At 38.3% G+C, this 27,534-nt stretch overlaps 1 protein-coding gene across 1 annotated transcript in view; it reads left to right on the plus strand.

The window, feature by feature from the left end:
- The first annotated feature begins 7,090 nt into the window (after positions 1–7,090).
- LOC138333699 (regulator of G-protein signaling 9-binding protein-like) overlaps positions 7,091–27,534 on the plus strand; it is a 51,827-nt gene continuing 31,383 nt past the window's right edge. The window contains exons 1-2 of the mRNA XM_069282245.1: positions 7,091–7,231; positions 22,385–22,765. Coding sequence (XP_069138346.1) covers positions 22,634–22,765 — 132 coding nt within the window. The 5' untranslated portion in view covers positions 7,091–7,231; positions 22,385–22,633. The remainder of the gene's footprint in view (positions 7,232–22,384; positions 22,766–27,534) is intronic.

Here is a 27,534-nt window from a genome sequence, read left to right on the forward strand (position 1 = left end):
AATACATAAGACACTGAGTTTATATACACAACCTACTACTAATACGTAAGACACTGAGTTATATACACAACCTACTACTAATACGTAAGACACTGAGTTATATACACAACCTACTACTAATACATAAGACACTGAGTTATATACACAACCTACTACTAATACATAAGACACTGAGTTATATACACAACCTACTACTAATACGTAAGACACTGAGTTATATACACACAACCTACTACTAATACATAAGACACTGAGTTATATACACAACCTACTACTAATACATAAGACACTGAGTTATATACACAACCTACTACTAATACATAAGACACTGAGTTATATACACAACCTACTACTAATACATAAGACACTGAGTTATATATACACAACCTACTACTAATACATAAGACACTGAGTTTATATACACAACCTACTACTAATACATAAGACACTGAGTTATATACACAACCTACTACTAATACATAAGACACTGAGTTATATACACAACCTACTACTAATACATAAGACACTGAGTTATATACACAACCTACTACTAATACATAAGACACTGAGTTATATACACAACCTACTACTAATACATAAGACACTGAGTTATATACACAACCTACTACTAATACATAAGACACTGAGTTATATACACAACCTACTACTAATACATAAGACACTGAGTATACACAATATAATACTACATGATTATATACACAACCTACTACTAATACATAAGACACTGAGTTATATACACAACCTACTACTAATACGTAAGACACTGAGTTATATACACACAACCTACTACTAATACATAAGACACTGAGTTATATACACAACCTACTACTAATACGTAAGACACTGAGTTATATACACAACCTACTACTAATACGTAAGACACTGAGTTATATACACAACCTACTACTAATACGTAAGACACTGAGTTATATACACAACCTACTACTAATACATAAGACACTGAGTTTATATACACAACCTACTACTAATACATAAGACACTGAGTTATATATACACAACCTACTACTAATACATAAGACACTGAGTTTATATACACAACCTACTACTAATACATAAGACACTGAGTTATATACACAACCTACTACTAATACATAAGACACTGAGTTTATATACACAACCTACTACTAATACATAAGACACTGAGTTATATACACACAACCTACTACTAATACATAAGACACTGAGTTATATACACAACCTACTACTAATACATAAGACACTGAGTTATATACACAACCTACTACTAATACATAAGACACTGAGTTATATACACACAACCTACTACTATACATAAGACACTGAGTTATATACACAACCTACTACTAATACATAAGACACTGAGTTATATACACAACCTACTACTAATACATAAGACACTGAGTTATATACACAACCTACTACTAATACATAAGACACTGAGTTATATACACAACCTACTACTAATGCGTAAGACACTGAGTTAAATACACAACCTACTACTAATACGTAAGACACTGAGTTATACATGTTCAGTGCAAATAGTTATATAACTACCAGTTGTCCTTATGTGAGTTTTATGGCCACTCGATTGATTATGTCAATATATTTGTGAGATGACTGCGTGACGGCATGTTTACCATAATAAGAATGGCGTTCAGGTATATTTGCAGATTAAATTCAGGTTAATCTCGACATGTGTTCCATCAGAGCTATCAATAAGTGCACGCGATGTCCACACCTAATTATCTCCGATAATATATTACGGTAGAGATCATCAGCTGTCAATACATTATTGGAATTAGGTCTGCCTTTTCTTTGGTAATGAGTGTTTTTTTCTTTTATGCTGTTCACAATGTATCACGGTTTCTCGTTGGTTTTACTTACTGGTTATCGCCTACATGACTGCGCATATTAGACATTTCTAATAGTAATTTTAAGCGTCGCGTGAACGTACATGTAGATGTTCTACATACGCGCGCGGACTCTGACGCATACTAGGCGATTTCTAGGGGACGTTTCAAAAGAAAAGTTCCATTATTTGTATTTGTAATGAACGTAATTTTAAACAAGACTATACATCCATTAATTTTAATAGAATAAATTTTGAATAAATAATTCAGACATTTTTCAGCCATTACTTTGTATTTTGTTTTTCAGCATAATATCGAGACCGACTTACAACGTCTGAAATATTTTATACTTCAGATTACATACATAGCAGTTCATATTGTGTCTCATGTTTATAACAGTGTATGTGATTAATTGAAATATATCACATGACAGAGAAATAAAACATTGGGGGAAATAAAATATCGTATTTTCTTTGGGGCGCGTGCCCCCATGGTGACCGTCCATCTTTCACACAAAGTCACCCCCACATCCACTTCCGATAAGGCCATAGTTGTGTTTTTTTTTCTGTTTTGCGTCAGGGTGCTGGTAGGTTTTAGGTCTCTCGAGTGAAAAAACAAACACAAACTTTTTTTTCCGAACTGGGCAATATGAGAGGTGGATAACAGGGTAAGTAATTTTTCCTACAATTTCCATATATATAAAATCTATAAAAACAAAAGTTTTTTTCTAAAGTTGATCAGTTGAAATGAAATAACTTATTTTTGTAGAAAAATGTACAAATTCAGTTTCAATTTGAACCTCCAAAAAACTTTACTTTCTGGTTTCCTTAGCAAAACATTGTGTTTATTTCTGTGTGTTTGTTTTTTCGCATTGCTGGCTGGTAGGTTTAAGAAAATCGAAATGACGCAAATCAGAAAAAAACCACAACTATGGCCTAATACTATGTACACAACCCTTTTTTGTGCAGTACAGTTATATCTATAAACAATGTACGTGTCCACTTGTAAACATTTATCATCGTACAGGTATGTAGTTAAACAACAATTACTAATGTAATGAAACTAAAATATCATGTGATATAAAACAAGAATCAATAACCAGAACTTTACTGGATTCTCTGTTCACGTTATTTAATTACGATGGCATTCCGCCAGTGCAAATAATTTCGTAATATTGATACACCAAATATTTCAAAATGTGCGATATGAATCGCAAAAAAGTGGGTCTGTACCGCACATCGCATAGTTGGGCGCACGATGTCTGTGCGGTGTGCGCACGCTGATTTTGGTACGTCGTATGCATTTATGCAGCTATGGATTTCAGACGAACAAAACTGTTTTCGTAACACATATTGCAATATCGTCACCAGTGCTATATCGTAGATTTAAATGGCTCACTCGTGCACGTGATTGTAACCGTTTGAACTCACAAATATAGCCCTACCGTACGTGTAGCAGTGTAGTAATACCGATATCAGATAGAGATTTTCGTGCGTAGACGATAAGAATGCTGACAAATTTCAAACAATCAATCATAAGTTTAAACGCAGTGGTACAAAGGCAATTAATTGTTTCTGACATCTAGCATGCAAAACCATTGTTTTCATTTAATAGTAAGTTACAAATATACATGTACATTATATATTTATGTATCAGCAGAGATACACTAATATATTATGGTTTAATTACCATAGAGATTTCGCCGATATTGCATGCATTGATAGATTGAGTCAGATGAACTTTGACCTACAGGTACATTGTAAGTCATGATCATTCTTCATATCATAGCTTAACAACCATATGGAATATATTAAAAAAGTAATTGCATGTTACATACCATTTTTGATCATCTGGTCCGAAGGACTGTGGCGTCCGGCGTCCGTTCGTCCGTCGTCCGTCGTCTGTCCGTCCGTCAAAAATCGACTTCTCCATAACCGCTTGTCGGAACTTGACTGGTAAAATCCTAATGGGTTACTGACTGAAAATTGTACAAACAGTGGGGCTGACCCCCTGGGGCCTGAAGGACGGGGCCAAAAGGGGTCAATTTTGCTATTTCCATATAGGATAGTACTCATAATGCAATGGTAGCATTCTATCGAACAGGTATTCAAAACTATACTAATGATTGGGCTGACCCCCCTAGGGCTTGAGGGGCGGGGGCCAAAAGGGGTCAATTTTGCTATTTCCATATAAACGACTTCTTCTCTGAAACTTAGTATGGGATATATATATAGCACTCATAATGCAATGGAAGCATCCTTATAGGGCGGGAATTCAAAATTGTAAAGATGATGGGGCTGACCCAAGGGGGGGGCCTTTGGGGCTGGGTCAAATGAGGTCAATTTGGCTATTTTAATATCAATAACTTCCTCTCTGAAACTAAGCATGGGATAGCACTCATAATGCAATAGTAACATCCTTATAGGGAGGGTATTCAAAATTGTACAAATAATGGGGCTGGCCCTCTAGGGGTCTGAGGGGCGGGGTCAAAAGGGGCCAATTCGACTATTTAAGCATTATTCTTTCATTCATGGACGCGACGGTATGACTTCATAACCCCAAAAGATATTGAGAATAATGCTTATAATTTAATTCAGAGAACTCACTCAGGTACTAATTAGGCATACATTTTAGTGATTTTACTTACTTTTACAATAAAACAAATGGAGTTGAGGCGCATTGTTATCAAATAATTTAGATGACTGTGCCGCTTTTAAGATTCCCCGCGTAACCGTTCTGTATATATGACGTCATAATACTCTTCGTACCATTCTTTCGGTTTATGGAAAAATAACCACAAAGATCTAACCAATAGAAATGAGTGTAACATATGAAATTAAATTATTTCCATATAAACGACTTCTTCTTAGAAAGAAAGCATGGGATAACACTCATAAGGTAATGGTAGCATCCCTGTAGGTAAAAACATAGATCGCACAGACCGGCTTACAGCCTGTATAGGTAAAAACATAGATCACACAGACCGGCTTACAGCCTGTATAGGCAAAAACATAGATCACAAAGACCGGCTTACAGCCTGTATTGGTGTAAAACTTGTATCCAGAACACACAGACTGGCTTACAGCCTGAATTGATGTAAAACTTGTATCCAGAACACAGACTGGCTTACAGCCTGTATTGGTGTAAAAACTGTTATCAAGAACACACAGATTTGCTTACAGTCTGTATTGGTGTAAAAATTGTACAAGAACACACAGACTGGCTTACAGCCTGTATTGATGTAAAAACTTGTATCCAGAACACACAGACTGGCTAACAGCCTGTATTGATGTAAAACTTGTATCCAGAACACACAGACCGGCTTACAGCCTGTATTGGTGTAAAAATTGTATCAAGAACACACAGACTGGCTTACAGCCTGTATTGATGTAAAACTTGTACCCAGAACACACAGACCGGCTTACAGCCTGTATTGGTGTAAAACTTGTATCCAGAACACAGACTGGCTTACAGCCTGTATTGGTGTAAAAATTGTATCAAGAACACACAGACTGGCTTACAGCCTGTTTTGATATAAAACCTGTACCCAGAACACACAGACCAGCTTACAGCCTGTATTGATGTAAAACATGTACCCAGAACACACAGACCAGCTTACAGCCTGTTTTGACATTAAACCTGTACCCAGAACACACAGACCAGCTTACAGCCTGTATTGATGTAAAACATGTACCCAGAACACACAGACCAGCTTACAGCCTGTTTTTTGTATCCAGAACACACAGACCGGCTTACAGTCTGTATTGACATAAAACTTGTACCCAGAACACACAGACCAGCTTACAGCCTGTATTGTATTGGTGTAAAACTTGTATCCAGAACACACAGACCTGCTAACAGCCTGTATTGATGTAAAACTTGTATCCAGAACACACACTGGCTTACAGCCTGTATTGGTGTAAAAATTGTATCAAGAACACACAGACCGGCTAACAGCATGTATTGACATATAACCTGTACCCAGAACACACAGACCAGCTTTCAGCCTGTATTGATGTAAAACATATACCCAGAACACACAGACCAGCTTACAGCCTGTTTTGACATAAAACTTGTATCCAGAACACACAGACTGGTGGCTTACAGCCTGTTTTGATGTAAAACTTGTATCCACAATATACAGACCAGCTTACAGCCAGTTCTGACATAAAACCTGTACCCAGAACACAAAGACCGGCTTACAGCCTGTTTTGACATTAAACCTGTACCCAGAACACACATACCAGCTTACAGGCTGTATTGGTGTAAAACTTGTATCCAGAACACACAGACCAGCTTACAACCTGTTTTGACATAAAACTTGTATCCAGAACACACAGACCAGCTTACAGTCTGTATTGATGTAAACATGTACCCAGAACACACAGACCAGCTTACAGGCTGTATTGATGTAAAACTTGTACCCAGAACACACAGACCAGCTTACAGGCTGTATTGATGTAAACATGTACCCAGAACACACAGACCAGCTTACAGCCTGTATTGATGTAAACATGTACCCAGAACACACATACCAGCTTACAGGCTGTATTGGTGTAAAACTTGTATCGAAAACACACAGACCAGCTTACAGCCTGTATTGATGTTCATGCTGTCCTTGGTACTTGCGTGTATCGTGACTAGACTAGTTGTCGTGAGACAGTTTTTAATTGTTTACTGACTTTGATATGATACACCAGACTATGAAGCTTAAATCGATTAGAAGGGCAGTAAACAAATATTGACGACAAGATTATGTATCATTTCCCATCGATATTGAGATCAGGACAGAACCAGCAATTAGATTTGCCGTAATGGCCAGCTATTGTTTAATCAGCCAAATACTATCAAACATCTTCTTAACATTCGGTAACAATCTTCACATGTTTTCTAATGGTTATCAGGAAAAATAATATGAATTCTGAAATTGTGAAAAATCTACAAAATATAAACAAGTTAAAACGTACTGGGTTGAAGAGGATACTTTTATATGAAAATTGATAATATTTTTCGAAAACGATACCTGAGTATTGGTGATAACCACAACTATCATCTGTTCAGTTCTCATGTCATCACGGTTACCCGAGGAACCGAAATGAATGACAATGTTGTCCAATAAAAAACGCCGCGGTGATTCGAAGTGAAAGGGTTGTCTATAGCGTTACTGGGTAATCACTTGGTATTGATCCCTAGCCGACCTCTCGTACAGTGGACATAGCCGTAATGGAGAGCTAAGCCAGCGGAACCATATCTACTTTCTTGGAGTAGGCGCTGGCTAATAAATGTCATTAAGAGGTGCAGCGATTGTACACGTGTATTGGCGATAAATTGCATGCTGCAGACGATACCCAATATCAAAGGTGAGTATCATAATACCCAATGTATGTATAATGCCAGTAAAACCCCATGCTATTATAACACATGTAACTGGGGTTGTATATCCCGTGCTATTGTCACACGTGTTACTGGGGTTGTAAAACCCCGTGCTATTGTCACACGTGTTACTGGGGTTGTAAAACCCCGTGCTATTGTCACACGTGTTACTGGGGTTGTAAAACCCCGTGCTATTGTCACACGTGTTACTGGGGTTGTAAAACCCCGTGCTATTGTCACACGTGTTACTGGGGTTGTAAAACCCCGTGCTATTGTCACACGTGTTACTGGGGTTGTAAAACCCCGTGCTATTGTCACACGTGTTACTGGGGTTGTAAAACCCCGTGCTATTGTCACACGTGTTACTGGGGTTGTAAAACCCCGTGCTATTGTCACACGTGTTACTGGGGTATTTGTAAAACCCCGTGCTATTGTCACACGTGTTACTGGGGTTGTAAAACCCCGTGCTATTGTCACACGTGTTACTGGGGTTGTAAAAACCCCGTGCTATTGTCACACGTGTTACTGGGGTTGTAAAAACCCCGTGCTATTGTCACACGTGTCACTGGGGTTGTAAAACCCCGTGCTATTGTCACACGTGTTACTGGGGTTGTAAAACCCCGTGCTATTGTCACACGTGTTACTGGGGTTGTAAAACCCCGTGCTATTGTCACACGTGTTACTGGGGTTGTAAAACCCCGTGCTATTGTCACACGTGTTACTGGGGTTGTAAAACCCCGTGCTATTGTCACACGTGTTACTGGGGTTGTAAAACCCCATGCTATTGTCACACGTGTTACTGGGGTTGTAAAACCCCGTGCTATTGTCACACGTGTTACTGGGGTTGTAAAACCCCGTGCTATTGTCACACGTGTTACTGGGGTTGTAAAAACCCCGTGCTATTGTCACACGTGTTACTGGGGTTGTAAAACCCCGTGCTATTGTCACACGTGTTACTGGGGTTGTAAAACCCCGTGCTATTGTCACACGTGTTACTGGGGTTGTAAAACCCCGTGCTATTGTCACACGTGTTACTGGGGTTGTAATACCCCATGCTATTGTCACACGTGTCACTGGGGTTGTAATACCCCGTGCTATTGTCACACGTGTTACTGGGGTTGTAAAGCCCCATGCTATTGTCACACGTGTTACTGGGGTTGTAAAACCCCGTGCTATTGTCACACGTGTTACTGGGGTTGTAAAACCCCGTGCTATTGTCACACGTGTTACTGGGGTTGTAAAACCCCGTGCTATTGTCACACGTGTTACTGGGGTTGTAAAACCCCGTGCTATTGTCACACGTGTTACTGGGGTTGTAAAACCCGTGCTATTGTCACACGTGTTACTGGGGTTGTAAAACCCCGTGCTATTGTCACACGTGTTACTGGGTTGTAAAACCCCGTGCTATTGTCACACGTGTTACTGGGGTTGTAAAACCCCGTGCTATTGTCACACGTGTTACTGGGGTTGTAAAACCCCGTGCTATTGTCACACGTGTTACTGGGGTTGTAAAACCCCGTGCTATTGTCACACAGTGTTACTGGGGTTGTAAAACCCCGTGCTATTGTCACACGTGTTACTGGGGTTGTAAAACCCCGTGCTATTGTCACACGTGTTACTGGGGTTGTAAAACCCCGTGCTATTGTCACACGTGTTACTGGGGTTGTAAAACCCCGTGCTATTGTCACACGTGTTACTGGGGTTGTAAAACCCCGTGCTATTGTCACACGTGTTACTGGGGTTGTAAAACCCCGTGCTATTGTCACACGTGTTACTGGGGTTGTAAAACCCCGTGCTATTGTCACACGTGTTACTGGGGTTGTAAAACCCCGTGCTATTGTCACACGTGTTACTGGGGTTGTAAAACCCCATGCTATTGTCACACGTGTTACTGGGGTTGTAAAACCCCGTGCTATTGTCACACGTGTTACTGGGGTTGTAAAACCCCGTGCTATTGTCACACGTGTTACTGGGGTTGTAAAACCCCGTGCTATTGTCACACGTGTTACTGGGGTTGTAAAACCCCGTGCTATTGTCACACGTGTTACTGGGGTTGTAAAACCCCGTGCTATTGTCACACGTGTTACTGGGGTTGTAAAACCCCGTGCTATTGTCACACGTGTTACTGGGGTTGTAAAACCCCGTGCTATTGTCACACGTGTTACTGGGGTTGTAAAACCCCCGTGCTATTGTCACACGTGTTACTGGGGTTGTAAAACCCCGTGCTATTGTCACACGTGTTACTGGGGTTGTAAAACCCCGTGCTATTGTCACACGTGTTACTGGGGGTTGTAAAACCCCGTGCTATTGTCACACACGTGTTACTGGGGTTGTAAAACCCGTGCTATTGTCACACGTGTTACTAGGGTTGTAAAACCCCGTGCTATTGTCACACGTGTTACTGGGGTTGTAAAACCCCGTGCTATTGTCACACGTGTTACTGGGTTTGTAAAACCCCGTGCTATTGTCACACGTGTTACTGGGGTTGTAAAACCCCGTGCTATTGTCACACGTGTTACTGGGGTTGTAAAACCCCGTGCTATTGTCACACGTGTTACTGGGGTTGTAAAACCCCGTGCTATTGTCACACGTGTTACTGGGGTTGTAAAAACCCCGTGCTATTGTCACACGTGTTACTGGGGTTGTAAAACCCCGTGCTATTGTCACACGTGTTACTGGGGTTGTAAAACCCCGTGCTATTGTCACACGTGTTACTGGGGTTGTAAAACCCCGTGCTATTGTCACACGTGTTACTGGGGTTGTAAACCCCGTGCTATTGTCACACGTGTTACTGGGGTTGTAAAACCCCGTGCTATTGTCACACGTGTTACTGGGGTTGTAAAACCCCGTGCTATTGTCACACGTGTTACTGGGGTTGTAAAACCCCGTGCTATTGTCACACGTGTTACTGGGGTTGTAAAACCCCGTGCTATTGTCACACGTGTTACTGGGGGTTGCTAATATCACACGGTTGTAAAAACCTTGGGTTGTAAAACCCCGTCTATTGTCACACGTGTTACTGGGGTTGTAAAACCCCGTGCTATTGTCACACGTGTTACTGGGGTTGTAAAACCCCGTGCTATTGTCACACGTGTTACTGGGGTTGTAAAACCCCGTGCTATTGTCACACGTGTTACTGGGGTTGTAAAACCCCGTGCTATTGTCACACATGTTACTGGGGTTGTAAAACCCCGTGCTATTGTCACACGTGTTACTGGGGTTGTAAAACCCCGTGCTATTGTCACACGTGTTACTGGGGTTGTAAAACCCCGTGCTATTGTCACACGTGTTACTGGGGTTGTAAAACCCCGTGCTATTGTCACACGTGTTACTGGGGGTTGTAAAACCCCGTGCTATTGTCACACGTGTTACTGGGGTTGTAAAACCCCGTGCTATTGTCACACGTGTTACTGGGGTTGTAAAACCCCGTGCTATTGTCACACGTGTTACTGGGGTTGTAAAAACCCCGTGCTATTGTCACACGTGTTACTGGGGTTGTAAACCCCGTGCTATTGTCACACGTGTTACTGGGGTTGTAAAACCCCGTGCTATTGTCACACGTGTTACTGGGGTTGTAAAACCCCGTGCTATTGTCACACGTGTTACTGGGGTTGTATATCACACGTGTTATTTGTCACACGTGTTACTGGGGTTGTAAAACCCCGTGCTATTGTCACACGTGTTACTGGGGTTGTAAAACCCCGTGCTATTGTCACACGTGTTACTGGGGTTGTAAAACCCCGTGCTATTGTCACACGTGTTACTGGGGTTGTAAAACCCCGTGCTATTGTCACACGTGTTACTGGGGTTGTAATACCCCGTGCTATTGTCACACGTGTTACTGGGGTTGTAAAACCCCGTGCTATTGTCACACGTGTTACTGGGGTTGTAAAACCCCGTGCTATTGTCACACGTGTTACTGGGGTTGTAAAAACCCCGTGCTATTGTCACACGTGTTACTGGGGTTGTAAAACCCCGTGCTATTGTCACACGTGTTACTGGGGTTGTAAAACCCCGTGCTATTGTCACACGTGTTACTGGGGTTGTAAAACCCCGTGATATTGTCATACGTGTTACTGGGGTTTTGTAAAACCCCGTGCTATTGTCACACGTGTTACTGGGGTTGTAAAAACCCCGTGCTATTGTCACACGTGTTACTGGGGTTGTAAAACCCCGTGATATTGTCACACGTGTTACTGGGGTTGTAAAACCCCGTGCTATTGTCACACGTGTTACTGGGGTTGTAAAACCCCGTGCTATTGTCACACGTGTTACTGGGGTTGTAAAATATTGTCACACGTGTTACTGGGGTTGTAAAACCCCGTGCTATTGTCACACGTGTTACTGGGGTTGTAAAACCCCGTGCTATTGTCACACGTGTTACTGGGGTTGTAAAACCCCGTGCTATTGTCACACGTGTTACTGGGGTTGTAAAACCCCGTGCTATTGTCACACGTGTTACTGGGGTTGTAAAACCCCGTGCTATTGTCACACGTGTTACTGGGGTTGTAAAACCCCGTGCTATTGTCACACGTGTTACTGGGGTTGTAAAACCCCGTGCTATTGTCACACGTGTTACTGGGGTTGTAAAACCCCGTGCTATTGTCACACGTGTTACTGGGGTTGTAAAACCCCGTGCTATTGTCACACGTGTTACTGGGGTTGTAAAACCCCGTGCTATTGTCACACGTGTTACTGGGGTTGTAAAACCCCGTGCTATTGTCACACGTGTTACTGGGGTTGTAAAACCCCGTGCTATTGTCACACGTGTTACTGGGGTTGTAAAACCCCGTGCTATTGTCACACGTGTTACTGGGGTTGTAAAACCCGTTGCTATTGTCACACGTGTTACTGGGGTTGTAAAACCCCGTGCTATTGTCACACGTGTTACTGGGGTTGTAAAACCCCGTGCTATTGTCACACGTGTTACTGGGTTGTAATCACCACTGTTGTAAAACCCCGTGCTATTGTCACACGTGTTACTGGGGTTGTAAAACCCCGTGCTATTGTCACACGTGTTACTGGGGTTGTAAAACCCCGTGCTATTGTCACACACGTGTTACTGGGGTTGTAAAAACCCCGTGCTATTGTCACACGTGTTACTGGGGTTGTAAAACCCCGTGCTATTGTCACACGTGTTACTGGGGTTGTAAAACCCCGTGCTATTGTCACACGTGTTACTGGGGTTGTAAAACCCCGTGCTATTGTCACACGTGTTACTGGGGTTGTAAAACCCCGTGCTATTGTCACACGTGTTACTGGGGTTGTAAAACCCCGTGCTATTGTCACACGTGTTACTGGGGTTGTAAAACCCCGTGCTATTGTCACACATTACTTGGGTTGTAAAACCCCGTGCTATTGTCACACGTGTTACTGGGGTTGTAAAACCCCGTGCTATTGTCACACGTGTTACTGGGGGTTGTAAAAACCCCGTGCTATTGTCACACGTGTTACTGGGGTTGTAAAACCCCGTGCTATTGTCACACGTGTTACTGGGGTTGTAAAACCCCGTGCTATTGTCACACGTGTTACTGGGGTTATAAAACCCCGTGCTATTGTCACACGTGTTACTGGGGTTGTAAATCCCCCGTGCTATTGTCACACGTGTTACTGGGGTTGTAAAACCCCGTGCTATTGTCACACGTGTTACTGGGGTTGTAAAACCCCGTGCTATTGTCACACGTGTTACTGGGGTTGTAAACCCCGTGCTATTGTCACACGTGTTACTGGGGTTGTAAAACCCCGTGCTATTGTCACACGTGTTACTGGGGTTGTAAAACCCCGTGCTATTGTCACACGTGTTACTGGGGTTGTAAAACCCCGTGCTATTGTCACACGTGTTACTTGGGTTGTAAAACCCCGTGCTATTGTCACACGTGTTACTGGGGTTGTAAAACCCCGTGCTATTGTCACACGTGTTACTGGGGTTGTAAAACCCCGTGCTATTGTCACACGTGTTACTGGGGTTGTAAAACCCCGTGCTATTGTCACACGTGTTACTGGGGTTGTAAAACCCCGTGCTATTGTCACACGTGTTACTGGGGTTGTAAAACCCCGTGCTATTGTCACACGTGTTACTGGGGTTGTAAAACCCCGTGCTATTGTCACACGTGTTACTGGGGTTGTAAACCCCGTGCTATTGTCACACGTGTTACTGGGGTTGTAAAACCCCGTGCTATTGTCACACGTGTTACTGGGGTTGTAAAACCCCGTGCTATTGTCACACGTGTTACTGGGGTTGTAAAACCCCGTGCTATTGTCACACGTGTTACTGGGGTTGTAAAACCCCGTGCTATTGTCACACGTGTTACTGGGGTTGTAAAACCCCGTGCTATTGTCACACGTGTTACTGGGGTTGTAAAACCCCGTGCTATTGTCACACGTGTTACTGGGGTTGTATATCACACGTGTTACTGGGGTTGTAAAATCCCGTGCTATTGTCACACGTGTTACTGGGGTTGTAAAACCCTGTGCTATTGTCACACGTGTTACTGGGGTTGTAAAAAACCCCGTGCTATTGTCACACGTGTTACTGGGGTTGTAAAACCCCGTGCTATTGTCACACGTGTTACTGGGGTTGTAAAACCCCGTGCTATTGTCACACGTGTTACTGGGGTTGTAAAACCCCGTGCTATTGTCACACGTGTTACTGGGGTTGTAAAACACCCGTGCTATTGTCACACGTGTTACTGGGTTGTTGTAATTGTCACACGTGTGTGGCTATTGTAACACACGTGCTATGTCACACATGTTACTGGGGTTGTAAAACCCCGTGCTATTGTCACACGTGTTACTGGGGTTGTAAAACCCCGTGCTATTGTCACACGTGTTACTGGGGTTGTAAAACCCCGTGCTATTGTCACACGTGTTACTGGGGTTGTAAAACCCCGTGCTATTGTCCACACGTGTTACTGGGGTTGTAAAACCCCGTGCTATTGTCACACGTGTTACTGGGGTTGTAAAAACCCCGTGCTATTGTCACACGTGTTTACTGGGGTTGTAATACCCCGTGCTATTGTCACACGTGTTACTGGGGTTGTATGCTATTGTACGGGTTGTAAAACCCCGTGCTATTGTCACACGTGTTACTGGGGTTGTAAAACCCCGTGCTATTGTCACACGTGTTACTGGGGTTGTAAAACCCCGTGCTATTGTCACACGTGTTACTGGGTTGTAAAAACCCCGCTGCTATTGTCACACGTGTTACTGGGGTTGTAAAACCCCGTGCTATTGTCACACGTGTTACTGGGGTTGTAAAACCCCGTGCTATTGTCACACGTGTTACTGGGGTTGTAAAACCCCGTGCTATTGTCACACGTGTTACTGGGGTTGTAAAACCCCGTGCTATTGTCACACGTGTTACTGGGGTTGTAAAACCCCGTGCTATTGTCACACGTGTTACTGGGGTTGTAAAAACCCCGTGCTATTGTCACACGTGTTACTGGGGTTGTAAAACCCCGTGCTATTGTCACACGTGTTACTGGGGTTGTAAAACCCCGTGCTATTGTCACACGTGTTACTGGGGTTGTAAAACCCCGTGCTATTGTCACACACGTGTTACTGGGGTTGTAAAACCCCGTGCTATTGTCATACGTGTTACTTGGGTTGTAAAACCTTGTGCTATTGTCACACGTGTTACTGGGGTTGTAAAACCCCGTGCTATTGTCACACGTGTTACTTGGGTTGTAAAACCCCGTGCTATTGTCACACGTGTTACTTGGGTTGTAAAACCCCGTGCTATTGTCACACGTGTTACTTGGGTTGTAAAACCTTGTGCTATTGTCACACGTGTTACTTGGGTTGTAAAACCCCGTGCTATTGTCACACGTGTTACTGTGGTTGTAAAACCCCGTAATATTGTCACACGTGTTACTTGGGTTGTAAAACCCCGTGCTATTGTCACACGTGTTACTGTGGTTGTAAAACCCCGTGATATTGTCACACGTGTTACTTGGGTTTTAAAACCTTGTGCTATTGTCACACGTGTTACCGGGGTTGTAAAACCCCGTGCTATTGTCACACGTGTTACTTGGGTTGTAAAACCCCGTGCTATTGTCACACGTGTTACTGGGGTATTTGTAAAACCCCGTGCTATTGTCACACGTGTCCGTGCTATTGTCACACGTGTCACTGGGGTATTTGTTTTCTTCATACACGTGTATGTAACTATAGAATTATACTATTTCTACTATCCATAGTGCTTATAATAACAGATATAACTTATGTTATTAATATACAATGTACTATTGTGAAATGGTATATACAATGTAATATATGTTATTATCATAAAATGTACTATATTGAAATAGTATATAACATATGTTATTATTATACAATGTACTATACATTGAGATGATCTGCTTTTGAGCGATTAAATTTTCAACATTATAGCTGGCATTATCTCCACATGGGCCTTGAAAAAAGTATTGCCATTTATTTTGGGTGCACAATATTACTGTTCTTAATTCCACTTTTATTGATTATAGTAGTTATTAACCCCCCCCCCCAATGTTTTATCGCAAAGCACAAACTTGTTCTAGAACCCTATTTAGAACGTTTAAAAATGCCCCACCGCTGATAATGGTATTTTTTCACTATCAAAAACAGAAGCTGACAATTGAGTATTTTTCTTCAGTTACAAAAGTTAGTTACTTAACACCATTACCACTATTGAAAAGTTTGAGCTTCTAATTTTACTTTAAGTTCAAAAAAAAAAAAAATTATTGCATCCCGAAAAAATTCTCTGGCACTATATCCTATATGGAATGAAGTACTGATTGCGCATGCACCAAAGGTAAAAATGATGAATATCATTTATTCTCTGTGAACGGTGGAGCATCTTTAACATTTCTTGTTTACCTATCTTACATCACTATACAACTCTATAACTGTCATATCAATATTGACAGGTGAAGCTGATGTACGTTTATATACCTTTGTGTAAATTATGCAAGAGAATATTATCACCGGCAAGTGTGTTATTACTATAGATCACAGAATTTACAGAATAGTTAGCTTGAAACTATGATTTCAATTAATAAAATTAAGTGAGTTTTTTTCTTCAAAAAATCTGAATGATTTCTTTATTCGTACGTTTAGAATTTCTTAAACCTTTTGTATGTTTTGCAATTTCGCTGAGGTCAAATGGAAGGCATGATTTTGTATTCTCTGCGTCAAACCTGACAGGTACCATTGCTATTCATAAGTTTAAAGGCTGATATTGCATTTACTGCAATAACAATAAAAAATCACAAATATACTCTAATCAATCTGCATTAAATTTATACTCGACATGCATGTAATATGTAAAATCAACATGCGTGTATTATTTATAATCGATATGCGTGTATATTTATAATCGACAGGCGCGTTATATTTATAATCGCTGCTGGTGTAATATTTATAATTCATATACGTGTAATATTTATAATTGGCACGCAGGTAATTTTTATGATGGACATGCGTGTAATATCTATAATTAATATGCGTGTTTATTTCTAATTGTTGTTGGTGTAATATTTGTAATCCACATACGTGTAAAATTTATTATCAACATGCGTGTAATATCTATAATCGACTTGCGTGTAATATCTATAATCGTCATACGTGTAATATTTATAATCGACATGCGTGTAATATGTATTATCGACATGCGTGTAATATTTATAATCGACATGCGTGTAATAATTATAACCGATATGGGTGTAATAATTATTACCGACATGCGTGTAATAATTATTATCGACATGCGTGTAATATTTATAATCGACATGCGTGTAATATTTATTATCGACATGCGTGTAATATTTATAATCGACATGCGTGTAATATTTATTATCGACATGCGTGTAATATTTATTATCGACATGCGTGTAATATTTATTATCGACATGCGTGTAATAATTATTATCGACATGCGTGTAATAATTATTATCGACATGCGTGTAATATTTATTATCGACATGCGTGTAATAATTATTATCGACATGCGTGTAATATTTATTATCGACATGCGTGTAATAATTATTATCGACATGCGTGTTATATTTATTATCGACATGCGTGTAATAATTATTATCGACATGCGTGTAATATTTATTATCGACATGCGTGTAATAATTATTATCGACATGCGTGTTATATTTATTATCGACATGCGTGTAATAATTATTATCGACATGCGTGTTATATATATTATCGACATGCGTGTAATATTTATTATCGACATGCGTGTAATATTTATTATCGACATGCGTGTAATATTTATAATCGACATGCGTGTAATAATTATTATCGACATGCGTGTAATATTTATTATCGACATGCGTGTAATATTTATTATCGACATGCGTGTAATAATTATTATCGACATGCGTGTAATATTTATTATCGACATGCGTGTAATATTTATTATCGACATGCGTGTAATATTTATAATCGACATGCGTGTAATATTTATTATCGACATGCGTGTTATATTTATTATCGACATGCGTGTAATAATTATAATCGACATGCGTGTTATATTTATTATCGACATGCGTGTAATATTTATTATCGACATGCGTGTAATATTTATTATCGACATGCGTGTAATATTTATTATCGACATGCGTGTAATATTTATTATCGACATGCGTGTAATATTTATTATCGACATGCGTGTAATATTTATTATCGACATGCGTGTAATATTTATTATCGACATGCGTGTAATAATTATTATCGACATGCGTGTAATATTATTATCGACATGCGTGTAATAATTATTATCGACATGCGTGTAATATTTATCGACATGCGTGTTATATTTATTATCGACATGCGTGTAATATTTATTATCGACATGCGTGTTATATTTATTATCGACATGCGTGTAATATTTATTATCGACATGCGTGTTATATTTATTATCGACATGCGTGTAATAATTTATTATCGACATGCGTGTTATATTTATTATCGACATGCGTGTAATAATTTATTATCGACATGCGTGTTATATTTATTAATCGACATGCGTGTAATAATTTATTATCGACATGCGTGTAATATTTATAATCGACATGCGTGTAATATTTATTATCGACATGCGTGTTATATTTATTATCGACATGCGTGTAATATTTATTATTGACATGCGTGTAATATTTATAATCGACATGCGTGTAATATTTATAATCGACATGCGTGTAATATTTATAATCGACATGCGTGTAATAATTATTATCGACATGCGTGTAATATTTATAATCGACATGCGTTATAATAATTATTATCGACATTGCGTGTAATATATGTAATCGACATGCGTGTTATATTTATTATCGACATGCGTGTAATATTTATTATCGACATGCGTGTAATATTTATAATCGACATGCGTGTAATATTTATTATATCGACATGCGTGTAATATTTATTATCGACATGCGTGATCGACATGCGTGTGTAATAATTATTATCGACATGCGTGTAATATTTATTATCGACATGCGTGTAATAATTATTATATGTAATATTTATTATCGACATGCGTGTAATAATTATATCGACATGCGTGTAATAATTTATTATCGACATGCGTGTATATTTATTAATCGACATGCGTGTAATATTTATTATCGACATGCGTGTTATATTTATTATCGACATGCGTGTATATATTATAATCGACATGCGTGTAATATTTATTATCGACATGCGTGTATATTTATTATCGACATGCGTGTTATATTTATTATCGACATGCGTGTTATATTATTATCGACATGCGTGTTAATTATTATCGACATGCGTGTAATATTTATATCGACATGCGTGTAATATTTATTATCGACATGCGTGTAATAATTATTATCGACATGCGTGTAATAATTATTATCGACATGCGTGTAATATTTATAATCGACATGCGTGTAATATTTATTATCGACATGCGTGTAATAATCATTATCGACATGCGTGTAATATTTATAATCGACATGCGTGTAATAATTATTATCGACATGCGTGTAATATTTATTATCGACATGCGTGTAATATTTATTATCGACATGCGTGTAATATTTATAATCGACATGCGTGTAATATTTATTATCGACATGCGTGTAATATTTATAATCGACATGCGTGTTATATTTATTATCGACATGCGTGTTATATTTATTATCGACATGCGTTTATTTATATCGACATGCGTGTAATATTTATTATCGACATGCGTGTAATATTTATTATCGACATGCGTGTAATATATTTATTATCGACATGCGTGTAATATTTATTATCGACATGCGTGTAATATTTATTATCGACATGCGTGTTAATAATTTATTATCGACATGCGTGTAATATTTATTATCGACATGCGTGTAATATTTATTATCGACATGCGTGTAATAATTATTATCGACATGCGTGTAATATTTATTATCGACATGCGTGTAATATTTATTATCGACATGCGTGTTATATATTTATTATCGACATGCGTGTAATAATTATAATCGACATGCGTGTAATATTATTATCGACATGCGTGTAATAATTATTATCGACATGCGTGTAATAATTATTATCGACATGCGTGTAATATTTATTATCGACATGCGTGTAATATTTATTATCGACATGCGTGTAATAATTATAATCGACATGCGTGTAATATTTATTATCGACATGCGTGTAATATTTATTATCGACACTGTATATATTATCGACATGCTGTAATAATTATTATCGACATGCGTGTAATATTATTATCGACATGCGTGTAATAATTATTATCGACATGCGTGTAATATTTATTATCGACATGCGTGTAATAATTATTATCGACATGCGTGTAATATTTATTATCGACATGCGTGTAATAATCATTATCGACATGCGTGTAATATTTATTATCGACATGCGTGTAATAATTATTATCGACATGCGTGTAATATTTATTATCGACATGCGTGTAATAATTATAATCGACATGCGTGTAATAATTATTATCGACATGCGTGTAATATTTATTATCGACATGCGTGTAATAATTATAATCGACAAGCATCTGTATGCTTTCTTTTATCCACGGTGTCTGGGTTTATCGACTAAAACTCAGCTTATGAGCAATACAACATCAAATCCAATGAATGAATGAAAATACAACATGTATGCGACGTAAATATGTTTTGGGGTCTTTAAACGTAAATATTTTAATATAATATAATTTCATATCATCATATGTTACACTTATTTCTATTGGTTAGATTTTTAATGTGTTTTTTTTCCATAGACCGAAAAAATTGTACGCGAGTATTATGACGTCATACAGACAGAACGTTTTCGCGGGAAATTAAAAGACACAATATCTCCCTGAGAGCATTGCAGTCCCCATCTTTCAATTACTTTGACGTTAGACTGGCTTAGTACCAATTCCTTCCGCTAGGCTACGCTCATAATTACTAAGACAGTTCAGAGCCGCCATTTTAGTCAAGATCCAGACGAAAATTATTCTGATTGGTCAATGTATTTTCGGAGCGAAGCCTAGCGGAGAGTAGAAAACTACGGCAGACAATCCAGTCTACTTTAACGTCAAAATACATTGCGTCCCCTTTATAGACGCGGACGGCCAGTCCTTGAGCCGTTGACAAGAGGTGAATGTGGGAACCGCAATGAATTCTGGGAGAGATTGGCACAGTCATTGGACAAACTGAATTAATGGATAAGATATCAATGCGAAAGGAAGTAAAAGCACGGAAATTAATGAACAATTAATTGTAGCTCATAGAGTTATTTAAATCAAATTGTAAGCATCATTCTGAATATCTTTTTGGTGTATAATGTTATAGACAAAGAAACAGACGAAGCTTCTTTTTCATAGACGTTTCGTGTTTTTGAAGAATGTCCTTCCGTTGACCAAGATCCACGACAATAAACGGAATTGAAATCTCGGTATGTCCTTGACGTAAATAATTTGAACAAAGCATGTTTTGAATCAAGTTATGAGTGTTTTAAACTTCAATGTGCGAAAAACATATGCACGAAAGCTTCTTATGTCCCCTTTACAATTTCCATATGAACAAAATTCATATCCCTTGTGGATGTTTATGTTTGATCAGACGAAAGCATTTTCGTCATAACGTACATTAAATTTACATAAATGTTTTTTTTTAATCTAGTATAATTACATCATCAACAATTGTATGTATTAACCAGAGTGTTAAATATTACATGTTGATAGCAATAATGCTATTTCGGCATTAAGTATATCTATTTATAACACATAGACTTTGTCTTGAAGTATAATTGCGCCAAGGAGATGTAGCTAATTTGGAAAGCTAACAATTTCTTTAAAAAAAGTTTAAACAAAGTTTAAATACAGCAATGAGAAAATCGATGCTTCTGATTAAAATAATGACATCGTAACAAAAGAAGAAATAATAGTTATATTTATATATGTTATTTGTCTTAATGGTGCTGTAAAATATCTCACTGTTTCTCATGCTTCAGTTTTTCACATATTTTTCACATGAACAAAAAAAAACAACAAAAAACAAAAAACCCTTTTTTCTGTTCATATTCCATCATATTTACCGGCACAAATGTCCATAACTGTTTTATTATATGCTCAAGGAAGTAAAACAAAGCCAGATATTCTGAATTTATTCAACGTTGAATCAACCTGTATAAATAATTCAAAACAGAAATTTGATAAAACAAATTTCTGGGCTATGAACATCAATTTTTATGTGTTGTTAGTATGAATGATACGATTAGGATAGGATGATATGTACTACGACGTGTATACCTTTCAAAATCTATGTTATCTATCCAATTTCAAGACCTAAAAATACTCATTATTATACTCTTAGAAAATAATACTCTTAGAAAATAATATATAAATAAAACATTATTATACTCTTAGAAAATAATATACAAATAAAACAACACGAATGTAATATAATGTCTATCAGCTAGCCTTTTTTAGTGACGACGAGTATTTCGTGGATATGTTTGTAAGGCTAAAAGAATAGTGAAATACAGCTTTATAAGCTGGTATAAGCTACAGATATCGATTACCTGTAAGGCCTACTATGCAATGTTGGAAGGGGTGTTCAGACTCAGGTACCGTTTATTTTTAACAGGGAAACAATATGACAAGCTATGAGGTACTAGAAAACTGCTAATAGTAGAACAGCGGAGACGAACGGCGCACCTTTACAGAATATGCCAGGGCTAATTACACCTTCTGATCAACACATCCAGGGCATCCCAAGGCAATTGTATATATGATCAATATACAGAGTTCTCGTCAAGGACAGCTGATGGTCGGAATAACTCGATACTGCTCGGTAATCATGGTGCCATCATGATCATGAAGTATGTGATAAAACATGTCGGTTTCATGTAGCTCAAAACACCATGGTGACAGTGAAATCAGCAGAGTGCAACTGAGATCCTTTACGAATTGTCGAAATCTTGGACCGGAGAAACTGGATCCGGGAATTATACAAGAATGTGCCAAGGTAGGATATTACTTTCGAAATGCAATGCCGCTCACTTGTTGTTACAATCCTAAACAATGCCACTTATTTGTTGTAACAATCCTAAATAATGCCACTGACATGAAACAATCCTAAACAATGCCACTGACTTGTTGTTACAATCCTAAACAATGCCACTCACTTGTTGTAACAATCCTAAACAATGCCACTCACTTGTTGTAACAATCCTAAACAATGCCACTCACTTGTTGTTACAATCCTAAACAATGCCACTCACTTGTTGTTAACAATCCTAAACAATGCCACTCACTTGTTGTTACAATCCTAAAACCAATGTCACTTACTTGTTGTTACAATCCTAAACCAATGTCACTCATTTGTTGTGACGTCCTAAACAATGCCACTTATTTGTTGTAACTGTCCTAAACATTGCCACTCACTTGTTGAAGTAATCCTAAACCAATGTAACAATCCTTAACCAATGTCACTCACTTATTATAACAATCCTAAACCAATGTCACTCACTTGTTTTAACTGTCCTAAACATTGCCACTCACTTGTTGAAGTAATCCTAAACCAATGCCACTCACTTGTTGTAACTGTCCTAAACATTGCCACTCACTTGTTGAAGTAATCCTAAACCAATGTAACAATCCTTAACCAATGTCACTCACTTATTATAACAATCCTAAACCAATGTCACTCACTTGTTTTAACTGTCCTAAACATTGTCACTCCTTGTTGAAGTAATCCTAAACCAATGCCACTCACTTGTTGTAACTGTCCTAAACATTGCCACTCACTTGTTGAAGTAATCCTAAACCAATGCCACTCACTTGTAACAATTATAAACTAATGCCACTCACCTATAACAATCCTAAACCAATGTCACTCACTTATTATAACAATCCTAAACCAATGTCGCTCACATGTTGTAACTGTCCTAAACATTGCCACTCACTTGTTGTAACTGTCCTAAACCTATGCTACTCACTTGCAACAATCCTAAACCAATGTCACTCACTTGTTGTAACTGTCCTAAACCAATGCCACTCACTTGTTGTAACTGTCCTAAACCAATGCCACTCACTTGTTGTAACTGTCCTAAACCTATGCTACTCACTTGTTGTAACAATCCTAAACCAATGTCACTCACTTGTTGTAACTGTCCTAAACCAATGCTACTCACTTGTTGTAACTGTCCTAAACCTATGCTACTCACTTGTAACAATCCTAAACCAATGCCACTCACTTGTTGTAACTGTCCTAAACCAATGCCACTCACTTGTTGTAACAATCCTAAACCAATGTCACTCACTTGTTGTAACTGTCCTAAACATTGCCACTCACTTGTTGAAGTAATCCTAAACCAATGTAACAATCCTTAACCAATGTCACTCCACTTGTAACAATCCTAAACCAATACCAATGTCACTCATTTGTTGTAACTGTCCTAAACCTATGCTACTCACTTGTAACAATTCTAAACCAATGTCACTCACTTATAGCAATCCTAAACCTATGCTACTCACTTGTAATAATTATAAACCAATGTCACTCACTTGTAACAATCCTAAACCAATGCCACTCACTTGTAACAATCCTAAACCAATGTCACTCACTTGTAACAATCCTAAACCAATGCCACTCACTTGTGACAGTCCTAAACCAATGTCACCCAATTGTTGTAACTGTCCGAAACCAATGCCACTCACTTGTGACAGTCCTAAACCAATGCCACTCACTCACTTGTGACAGTCCTAAACCAGTGCAACTCACTTGTAACAATCCTAAACCAATGTCACTCACTTGTAACAATCCTAAACCAATGCCACTCACTTGTAACAATCCTAAACCAATGCCACTCACTTGTAATAATCCTAAACCAATGCCACTCACTTGTAACAATCCTAAACCAATGTCACTCACTTGTAACAATCCTAAACCAATGCCACTCACTTGTAATAATCCTAAACCAATGCCACTCACTTGTAACAATCCTAAACCAATGTCACACACTTGTAACAATCCTAAACCAATGTTACTCACTTGTATCAATCCTAAACCAATGTCACTCACTTATTATAACAATCCTAAACCAATGTCACTCACTTGTTGTAACTGTCCTAAACATTGCCACTCACTTGTTGAAGTAATCCTAAACCAATGTCACTCACTTGTTGTAACTGTCCTAAACATTGCCACTCACTTGTTGAAGTAATCCTAAACCAATGTCACTCACTTGTAACAATTATAAACTAACGACACTCACTTGTAACAATCCTAAACCAATGTCACTCACTTGTTGTAACTGTCCTAAACCAATGTCACTCACTTGTTGTAACTGTCCTAAACCAATGTCACTCACTTGTTGTAACTGTCCTAAACCTATGCTACTCACTTGTTGTAACTGTCCTAAACCAATGTCACTCACTTGTTGTAACTGTCCTAAACCTATGCCACTCACTTGTAACAATCCTAAACCAATGTCACTCACTTGTAACAATTCTAAACCAATGCCACTCACTTGTGACAGTCCTAAACCAATGTCACCCAATTGTTGTAACTGTCCGAAACCAATGCCACTCACTTGTGACAGTCCTAAACCAATGCCACTCACTTGTGACAGTCCTAACCAGTGCAACTCACTTGTAACAATCCTAAACCAATGTCACTCACTTGTAACAATCCTAAACCAATGCCACTCACTTGTAACAATCCTAAACCAATGCCACTCACTTGTAATAATCCTAAACCAATGCCACTCACTTGTAACAATCCTAAACCAATGTCACTCACTTGTAACAATCCTAAACCAATGCCACTTACTTGTAACAATCCTAAACAAATGTCACCCACTTGTAACAATCCTAAACCAATGTCACTCACTTGTAACAATCCTAAACCTATGCTACTCACTTGTAACAATCCTAAACCAATGTCACTCACTTGTTGTAACAACCGTAAAGGTCTTAACAAAGTAAAACACAAAATTAACATATTCGAATCTTGGGATTCATAGATAACGAATTCAGTTGATGTATAAAGGTCACAAACCACTGTCCAACTTCTACCATTACCGATGTTGAAACATTAGACACACCTTTTTTATATTATGTGTCTTTTCCTAAAAGGGTGTCTCAAATATACAGGGTGTCTCAAATATACGTCCCGACTTTTACGCTTTATAAAAAATGTCTCAATAGACGGAGAAATTTTATGTTTATTAAAAAAAAATCATGATCTGCATTGTACAACGATATATCAAAACCTGTCAAAATATCTTTTTTTGTATTGAAATTCACGAAAAGGCCAATCTGTGTTTTAGTTCATACTTGCCTATGTCTTATTCGGATCCTTTAGATGCAATTCTTATTTATCTTCTATCTGCAGCATTAAAACTAATGCATGACCCGTAGTTTAGCCCTAAATAACCTCAGTTTTCGATGGGCCGTAAAACTAAAAAAAAAAAAAAAAAAAAAAAAAAAAAAACGAAAGTCAAATTTCGCTAATTTTGCGCTTTGATCAGAAAGTTGATAACTTTTAGTCAATGAATGTGTTTGAGGTGCCCTACCTTCTTTTCGATGGCTTTCTGAATTCTGTCCCTAAAATTCAAATTTTGATACAGTTCTTTAAATTTGCTTCCTGGAGATGGACAGTTGCATACTGGATGACTTTTTGTGAGATTACTTTCACTTAAGTAGGTGATTTTCTGGTCGAATAGTAGAGTACAATAATTGCAGCCTGAATCTTCATGTTGATGGGAAGTCACTGAACAGCCATTCCAGAAAAATGGTCCCACTTTTTTTCAAAAATTTTAACAGCTGTCGCTTACAGATTTCACAAGTATGTTGTCAGTTGTATGTAATTTGTTGTTCCAAATGTAAGACGACGGTCTTAAACTACATGATAAATAGGAATGGAGTTATTTCCGCCGCCCAAGCTTGAAAATCGCCTTTTTCGATGTCACTTTGCTAATAAGACAGTTAAAGATGCTCCACCGTCGACAGAGCATAAATGATATTCATCATTTGAACAATATTTGGTGTTCAATCATGTATACATATGTCTAATTAACACAAAAATTATGTAAAATAATTCATTTTGCTTTTGGTGCATGCGTAATCAATACTTCATTACATGTAGGACATAATGCCACGGAATTTTTTCGGGATGCAATTATTTATTTTTCATATTTTTATCTTGAAGTAAAATTAGAAGCTCAAACTTTTCAAAGGTGGTAATAGTGTAAAGTAAGTATCTTTTGTAACTGAAGAAAAATACTAAATCGTCTGCTTCTGTTTTTGATAGTGAAAAAATACCATTTGTCAGTGGTGGAGCATCTTTAAGAGCTAGTATATTTCAATATTCTCTTCGGTAAAATGTCGATTTTTGGTGGTGGCAAGACTTTGACATATTTTATAGAATCTGATACTTTTTGTTTGAAAAGGATCGTCAGATACATTTTTTTGCATTGCATATTTCAAAATGTCGCTGAACTCCACATAACATCCGTAACTAAGATTAAGGATAAAAAAAAAATATAACCGCAAAAATATTATGGTTAAATGCACTTTTCCCTTTAACTAGTAGTTAAATAATATGACCCGATCCCAAATTTAGAGTCAGAATGACTATTTCAAAAATATTTGTCCAAATCGTCGTCAAGGTCGAGTGTCGTATTTAAGACGCTAACCTCGATAACATGTTGTTTGATAAAATTAAAACGGGTATGTATCAGTTGCTTCACATTTTCATGTTATGGTAAAGGAACAAAATTAAAAAAAAAA

The sequence above is a fragment of the Argopecten irradians genome, chromosome 10 (assembly GCF_041381155.1).
Source record: "Argopecten irradians isolate NY chromosome 10, Ai_NY, whole genome shotgun sequence".
Classification (NCBI taxonomy): Eukaryota; Metazoa; Mollusca; class Bivalvia; order Pectinida; family Pectinidae; genus Argopecten; species Argopecten irradians.